Consider the following 8,735-nt stretch of genomic DNA (forward strand, 5'->3'; position numbering starts at 1 on the left):
GCGCACCGTCACAATAGGCCTAACCCACAACGTTAAAGGAAAAAAATAGTGTCCTACACATCGCAAAATACCGTACTTGAGTGCAATTTCAATCGAGTAACAGTACTTCTTCATGAGTAGGATATATCAGTACTCTTTACACCATTGAATGTTACATGTTACACAAAGCAAGAGGTTAAATCCCACCAATGCCGTAATGAATTGAAAATGGGGAGAGAATTTTAAAGTAGGGCCCGTCCTTCCTTCATGGTTAAATAAATCAATGCCAGCATGTCCTTGAAATGTCAAGTCACAGCAACTCCAAGGATTTTTAAAACTAACTGGGTGAAATGATACCCTTAATGGGTTAAGCAGGACAAAAAATATACTGTATTTTAACCAGAATGGCAACCATACACTAAAACACACAGGATGGGTTTGAGTTACATTGCAGGAAACTACGCTGAAAGGTTGGTCAGGATCCTCAGAGACCAGAAACAATGTGTGTGGAATGGATGTGAATATTCTGTGGAGGTATTTTTTCCCATCGCAGTTGCCTTGTTTAAACATCACAGACCTTTTAATCTCTCTAATTAATTCTGTCTGAAGCTAAAGTCTAACCTGATGATGTGAATCTGTGATATCCTCAAATCTAATCCAGGTCATTTGGTTTTTAGCTGTAATCATGCATTTTGGTTTTCTCCAATCAGAGCAAAAAAAGACAAAAAAAAAGAAAAGAAAAGTCAGGAGCCGATATGCAGAAGAGAAACAAAGAGTCAGACAGGGACGGGGAACCATAGACATGCTGTGTTTACAAGTCTTTGATAAATCGTTCTGTTTGATTCTGGACCTCATGGGACTACTTTTATTTCTGCTGAAGGAGTTCAGAAAGCACTGGAGCTCTACAAGGCGCTCACGCTTCAAATAACAACACACAAGTGGTTTCTCAAGTGTGCCCGACAGGCCGCTCATAAATGTAAACAAGTTTTTTAAAGGCTAATGAGTGGACGGCTGGAGCGAGAACCAATCACCTGACTTTGATTTCATAGATTTTCTGATTGACCGCTTTGAAATTTTGTATTAAACCAACTTTGATTAAAAATGAATCTTTTTATTTAGTTTTTTTATATATATACAGGAGGAGTCTGTTATTTACCACTCAGAAAACCAGTAAAGGTGCTTTTAACATCATTGGTCTTCTTTCAGCTGTTGAGGAAACACAATTTCTAAAGATTTCATGAAACATGAGACAAAAAAGACACAAATCACACAAACTGACTAGAAAAAAGCCACTATTATTTACCTGCACTAGGGGTGGGAACCTCTGGATACCTCACGATACGATAAGTTACGATACACGATACAAAGCTCATGATAACGATTATCTCACGATACGACGACACTGAGATTATCGATATATTGGTCAGAAATCAATCTATGATAATCTATTACATAAAAAAGAAGAAAAAAAATGATGTGAAAAAATACAGTTTTTATTTTATATCTCTGAAAGACAATAAATTAAAAAAGTGTCCAAAGAACAGTGACACTATTTTAGTGCAACATTTCTGTAAATAAGTGTCAACATACCAATGTAAACGAATAAGCATCACCAACAGTGCTTTCTGTAAACAAAAAATAAGAAATCTTTCTTACCAGTGACACCATTATAGTGCAATATTCCAGTAAACAATATATTGGTTCCTTTAACAAACAGTGACAAAATTTCTGTGAAGACGTACCTGCATATTTTAGTGAAAAAGCAGAAAAGGTTTTGAAGAAAAAAAAAAAAATCAATAATCGATCGTGCGAAAAAATATCGCGGTGGCTAATTCAAGAATTATAGAATAAATAGTTTGTTAAGCTGATGTGGGATTTCTCCTTCAACCTAGATTATTATTTATTTTATTAAGTAAACCACTTTTTGATGAATGCTAAATGTACAGTTAAAAGTAATTTCTTACAAAAACACGATACAACAAAGGATAAAACAATTTGTTGAATGTAGACTTTAAAAATTCTGCAAAGGTCTATGTCAGACATGGGCAACTGGTGGCCCGGGGGCCGCATGCGGCCCTTGGTTTACTTTTATACGGCCCCCAAAGTAATGACCAAAAAATACACAAAACAAAAGCAAGAATACATTGAAAACTACAAAGAAATACAATATTGCTGGAAAATACAGTAAAAGACAAGAAAAACAAAAAAAATACTCCAAAAAAACACAAAACTAGAACAAAAATGAACAAAACGACTCCAAATAACACAAAACAGCAACAAAAATACACAAAATGACAAGAAAAACACCAAAAATGACTCTGCAAATCCACAGTACTAACAAACAACTAAATGACAACATGAATACACAACATGACTCCAAAGAACATACATTTTTACAGGACAAAAATACACAAAAGAGCAGAAATGCACAAAATGCAATCATAACAAGCAAGACAACAACAAACACACACAGAGAATGACAGAAAAACACACTATTTATTCTTTCATTGGTCATTATTCTAAATTCTGACATGAATGTTGATAATGTGGCCCTTCAATCAGACAAACACATTTTTGTGGCCCATGCTGTGATAGAAGTTGCCTAACTCTGCTTTATTTGGTCCCAAAAAGCTAAAGACTCACCCAAGTCTGGAAGAAAATGCTTATTGTGATTCAAAGACTTTCCTTGTTTGCTTTCAAATGAACCAGACAAATTAATTTACTTTAACAATTTAAACTTCACCAATTCCAAGCTATGACAGTAACACATGACAACTAGATTTGTTTGGGCACTGATCAGAGACTACATCTCTATAGCCATAGAGCTAATGCTTTAAGACTTACTTAAGGAATAGGAATACCTCACCTGGAGCTGGGCAAAAAAAATCGATTTAATCGATTAATCAAATTTGTAGATAAAAACAATTTTTATTTTGCAAATTTGAGTTTAAAAAAAATAAATAAAAAAAATAAATAAATACATTTATTTGCACTATTCTGAGATGCTCAGAGAAGAGTTTATTATTTTTTAATTGTAATGTTATAAAATATGTAGTTATCTGATTTCTTAATCAGAAAATGTAAGCTACTGTGAAGTTGCTGTTGCACTTTTGCTTAAACCTGGGTTAAAGCTTGAAATTGTTGAATGACAGAGCCTCATTTACTTTTTATTTTGGGATTGTTCTATGCATTTTAACTCTTGAGGACAATTACAGCAATAAAGTTGCACTTTTGACAATATCAGCATTAAGCATTAAAAAAAAAATCCAAAATCGAATCAAAACTCAAATCTTTCTTTAAAAAATCGGAGACTTTTTTTAGGCAAAATTGCCCAGCCCTAACCTCACCCTATGGGAAGCAACTCCCCCCCCCCCCGTAATAACTTAAAATGCACATGCCAATTTTATACTGAAGAACCAATGCCTCAGTCATTGAGAGCAGCCCTTGGGCATTGGATTCCAATTGAGGTTGAAAAAAAAAACAATGCAACCAGCTTTTTATTGAATAAACACACAACAGACAAGTGAAAACTCAGAGGGTTGAAGTCAATATCCTACAGATTTAAAAGTGTTTGACCTATTTCAACGCTCTACTCGTCAAAACTATTTTTACCCCCCTGCGTTCATATCTGAGCTCACTGTGCGAGTGAGCACTTTAATAACCCCAGTTGAGCTGATGTGCGAAGTGAACACCTCCAGAAACAGCATTTTCTCCGCTTCAACACCAGCCTGGCTAATTTTCAGGAAAGCTTTGCTATAATTTGTGCCATACTCATTAGAAATGTGATGCGCCCCAGGCTTTGTCTTTGGAGCACCAAGCCTGTGACAATAAAAAAACATGCATTTCCCCCACTCTGGGCATGTGTTGCAGGTGATTTGCAATGGGTAGGTGAAATGTGAATAATTAATCTGAGTACAATGTCTATTTATAAAAGTGCATGGACAATGGATTAAAATAAAGGCTTTTTGTAGTTTTACTTGTTGGTGATGTTTTTGTAGGGAACTGAATGTCAAGTTTGATAAAAACCCAGACAAGTAAAGTGCTTTGAGACTATTTTGTTGGAGAAAAAAACCTTTCAAAAGTGAAGTCTATTTATTTACCATTCATGATCGCACACCTTTGTTTTTGAAGGACCTAATAAACCAGGGCTGTTCTCCCATAACCATAACTAAAGTATTTGTTTTCTCTCTCTCTCTCTCTCTCCTGCCACACATTAAGTTTGTTTTCAGCATCTACTATAATGGTAGATGTAGCACATGTAGAGCTTTGAACACCCTCAAGGCCATCCTGACTGAATTAGAGACAAGGCTCTACGTCATAGAGCTTTCGCTGCTAGCTGAGGGAGCTAATGAAGCTTAAGGCAGAGTCTTCCAACCGCTGGAAAAGACTGTTTACATTAGCTGTGTGCCTGGAGTTTTTACCATTTACACATTTGACTTCTTTGACATGCTCAGCAACACATTCATTGAAGAAAAATGAAGATTAAAAGATTGTGTGACTTTACACCTGTAGCTGCAGACGGATGCAGCAGGAATGGCTTCACCTTGACCAATGTGTTTTCTTTTCTCAATAAACTTTTCATTTGGCAGCAAAATAGCTTTGCATCGCATTGTAAATAATACTGAGTTTTTAGTCGAGTGTACGTGCTAAACTCAGGGCCCAACTTTGGCCCTTCTTAGCATCCAATACTGCCCACAACAATGCATTGGCACAAATGATGTCATGGACCATCATGACATCACAGGAAAAACAGTAATTATAATTAACATATAAAACTAGGGGTATCCTCCTGATACAACTATTTCACTTCCAATGAAAAACTGACGTTGTAGCTTTGAGTATTGGCCGATACCGATATTAATCCGATACAAAATCAGAACAAATCATTCATACTTTTATTACTTATTATTTTATAGAGTGGAATGTTTCTTGACCAAGTGATATTACAGAACAATAGTCAGCAACAGCATGTATGAGAAAAACTGACCATTTCTTATCAATCAATGGGTTATATGCATTTGAACATTGGCTTAAAAATATTAACATTTTCCATTATAATAAAATGAAATAAATGAATAATAATTAAAAGACCCTGAAAAATAACAATATTAAAAACAAATGATGTATCTGAGTGCTTTGTATTAGAGATTTTAGATGCAGGTCGATATAATTCGAAACATGGTATTTTACTGATATTAGATGAAAACAGTTATCCTCCAAGCTTTACTGATTCTGTTAGTAAATGTATATCTATAAAGGATAATTTGGGGCAGAGTATTTAAAAAATGCACTTAATTATTTCACAAAATGCTTGGATTCTTCTTCTCCAGCCCACATAAAATCAAATTTGTCCCTGAATTGTACTTATCGTGTTGAGGAATAATAATAATAATAATATTAATAATAATAATAATAACTAGAATATTTGCTTTTCCTGAAGAAAATGCAAGTGATGATGCAGGTGCTGGCCCGCGTCGTGCCTTAGCCTTAGCTAGCATTAACATTAGCCTAATAATAACATTAGCCTAGCATTAACATTGAACTAGCATTAGCATTAACCTAGCATTACCATTAACCTATCAATAGCATTAACCTAGCATTAGCCGAACAATAGCAATAACCAAGCATTAGCATTAGCCTAGCATTAGTATTGACTTAGCATTAGCTTTAACCTAGCATCAGCCTAACAATAGGATTAGCCTAGCATTAGCCTAACATTACCATTCACTTAGCAGTAGTTTTAACCTAGCATTAGCCTTAGCTCAAAAACGTTTATCATGTCTTCTTACTACTGTAGACGTTTTTTGGTTCTTTTTCCTCCTACACTTAATGACTGGAAACAGCATTAGCATTAGCCTTGCAATAGCATTAGCTGCTCTATTTATATTGTAGTTTCCAATGTTGTCACAGTGTTCTTAATTTTCATTGATGTACCCCCATGACAATTTGCGTGTCCCTGGGGGTACCCGTACCCTACTTTGGGAACCGAGGCTCGACTGTGATACCACTGTGTAGGTCGCGTTGGAGTGTAATAAGTGACCATCAGGTTTGCAGTGTAAACTTCAATTGCCCAAAAAGGGAATTATTGATTTGCAGTTAACCGCTTATATAAAAGTGTTCCAGCTTTTGTTGTACATGATAACTGGCCCAGTAATTCCAACAATCCATGTCAATAGGAAACAATACAATTAGGTTACTATTTTAGGATACAGTTTTTATGGTATTCTTCATGTAAAAAGAGACTTCTTCCAATTATACAACAAAACAAATACAATTGTTTTGAAGTCACAGGGGCAGCCTTGGAAAAGAATAAATACGCACGTAGCGGTTTTTGGTTATTCAAGGTAAATAATGAGGATCACCACAGCAACAGTGTGAAAAGTCGATGGTGATTATAAAATATGTGTGTTTATAAACTAAAGGGTTTCTGAGTGCAGGCATGTTTATCTTCACTCACAAAATGCTGATGCAAATCCACGTCACCTCATCTCATTTATAGATAAAAATCAGGATCTTGAAAACCTGAATAACAACATCCTATTTATGTTTTTGTTTAGAACCAAAGGAGAAGCTGCTTCCCTCTGGATGCTAAACTCAGCTGTTCATTGTGACAAAAGCCCGACTTCCTTTTATTGTTCTGTCTCACAGCGCACACACAGATGGATTTAAAACAACAAACTATTTCCTCCGCGCCTGATCCCTGTGTGTGTGTGTGTGTGTGTGTGCGTGCGTGCGTGCGTGTGTGTGTGTGAAAGAGAGAGTCCCATACAGCCACCTCAATAAATGATGAATGAAATTATACGTGCATTCAATGTTTAGATAACGATGGTCAGGCTGTGGTTTAGTTTAACATCTGGATCAGACCATGACTAAAGGTGTGCAGTGCCATGAATCTGGCGATACGATATCATTCACGATTTAAATGTCACGATATGATATATTAAGGCTGGGCGATATGGACCAAAACTCATACCTCGATATTTATCCTCAAAATAGCGATATACAATATAAATCTTGGCTTTTTCTCCTATAAGGGACAGCATGTGTGAGTGAGTGGATTGTTCTTTTCATGCAGTGGCTCCTGAAATAAGTGTTTTATACAAAATAAGATATAAAATAAAAAAAATATATTGGTAAAGGTGATATTGAAATTATATATACAGTATTTCCAAAGTACAAACCTCGATATATCTTGCATCTCGATACATTGCCCAGGCCTATGATATATCCCCATATTAAACAATACGATATACATTGCGGTTTACCACGATAACAATAATTACAAATTTCATCTTCACAAGTACAAAATGATATGAAATGCAATTTATTTCATTTCTTTGAAATTAAAATTAGAGGTGTCTCAATGCGATATTGATATCGGTCTGGTAAGGAAACGAATATCGGACTGCATCTAAAATCACTGATATGAGCTTTCTGATCAAATGTTCTGCTCCAGCACTTTTAACCATAGGTGACTGTTTGATTAACATCACTTGATCAAGCCTTTTCTAACATTCCACATTACAAAATAAGTAATAACAGTATGTATGATTCGTGCTGATATCGTACCGGATCAGTATCGGTATCGTCCGATAAGCAAGGCTGCAATATCGGTATCATATTGGAAGTGAAAAAGTTGCAGCGGGACATCTCTAATTCATATATTAAAAACAAGCGGTATATTTACCAAACTGTCAAATTACATTTTTCCAAAACGTTTAACTTTTTCTTTTACAACAAGTTCTGATAAGTGATTCTTCTTCATAAGTTCTCTAACGCAATTAAATTGTTATTTTGGTAAAAAAAAAAATATTTAAAAATCGATTTGGATATTTTTTTTGATCGAAACGATAATCTCACTGTGAAATATCGCGATATATCGCCAAGGGGACACACACACACACTTACCATCTTGTAAGTCGGAGATCATGAAGTCTGCGGAGCTCAGGAAGCAAAGCAGCACAAAGACCAAGTTCCTCCACCTCCTACACCTTCCCATCGTGTCCACTCAGAGCCCAGAACCAAAAAGGTTCTTCAGTAGAACCACAGGGTCAAAGCTCCACACGGAAGTGTAAATATAAGCAGGAAAAATGAAGAGAAAGAGAGAAATAGTCTTCTTCTTCCTCCAGACCCGTGCCAGAAGCAGCACGCGCTCACTCCGTCCGAGTCCGACAGCTGTGAGAAACTTTTCACCAGACACACCGCTGATAGGGACAAATGTGTGACACACACTCATACGCCATCGTGTGTGTTTGTGCGGAGAGGTGATGCTGTACCCCGGGTAGTGAACGTGGGAGAGCGACAGAAAAAGGCTGAATGAGAGGATGGAGAGGAGAGGCGGACCTGCTGCCATCCCCTCTCGTACCAGAGCAGACACCCTCGAGCCATGTGCGCCTCTCAGCCTGCAGGGTCCTAGAGCCACCCAGATCAGGGGCTGCTGTCACTGTCAAACATGCAGCTCGTGGACCAAATTTAGCCCGTCACTGGATCGTGTTTGGACCATTGAGTGCCAGAAGTGTGAATTAAAATTGTAAAGGAAGTTTTAATATAGATAGATAGATAGATAGATAGATAGATAGATAGATAGATAGATAGATAGATAGATAGATAGATAGATATTTTTTATTGGCTCTCTTCAAACATATACAATACAATACAAAGAATAAACATCAATTTTTACAACCAAAAATGGAATAAACTGAAGCCATAATTGCTTATCGCAGGGTCCCCCAAATATAGCCTATTTTATTTTAATG

General features: G+C 36.3%; 1 protein-coding gene across 2 annotated transcripts in view; it reads right to left on the minus strand.

The window, feature by feature from the left end:
- adam12b (ADAM metallopeptidase domain 12b) overlaps nucleotides 1-8,268 on the minus strand; it is a 117,884-nt gene extending 109,616 nt beyond the window's left edge. For both annotated transcript variants that reach the window (XM_028468579.1, XM_028468578.1), the window contains exon 1: nucleotides 7,888-8,268. In XM_028468579.1, coding sequence (XP_028324380.1) covers nucleotides 7,888-7,978 — 91 coding nt within the window. In that variant the 5' untranslated portion in view covers nucleotides 7,979-8,268. The remainder of the gene's footprint in view (nucleotides 1-7,887) is intronic.
- Between the last annotated feature and the right edge of the window lie 467 nt (nucleotides 8,269-8,735).

Source organism: Gouania willdenowi, chromosome 15 (assembly GCF_900634775.1).
Source record: "Gouania willdenowi chromosome 15, fGouWil2.1, whole genome shotgun sequence".
Lineage (NCBI taxonomy): Eukaryota > Metazoa > Chordata > Actinopteri > Blenniiformes > Gobiesocidae > Gouania > Gouania willdenowi.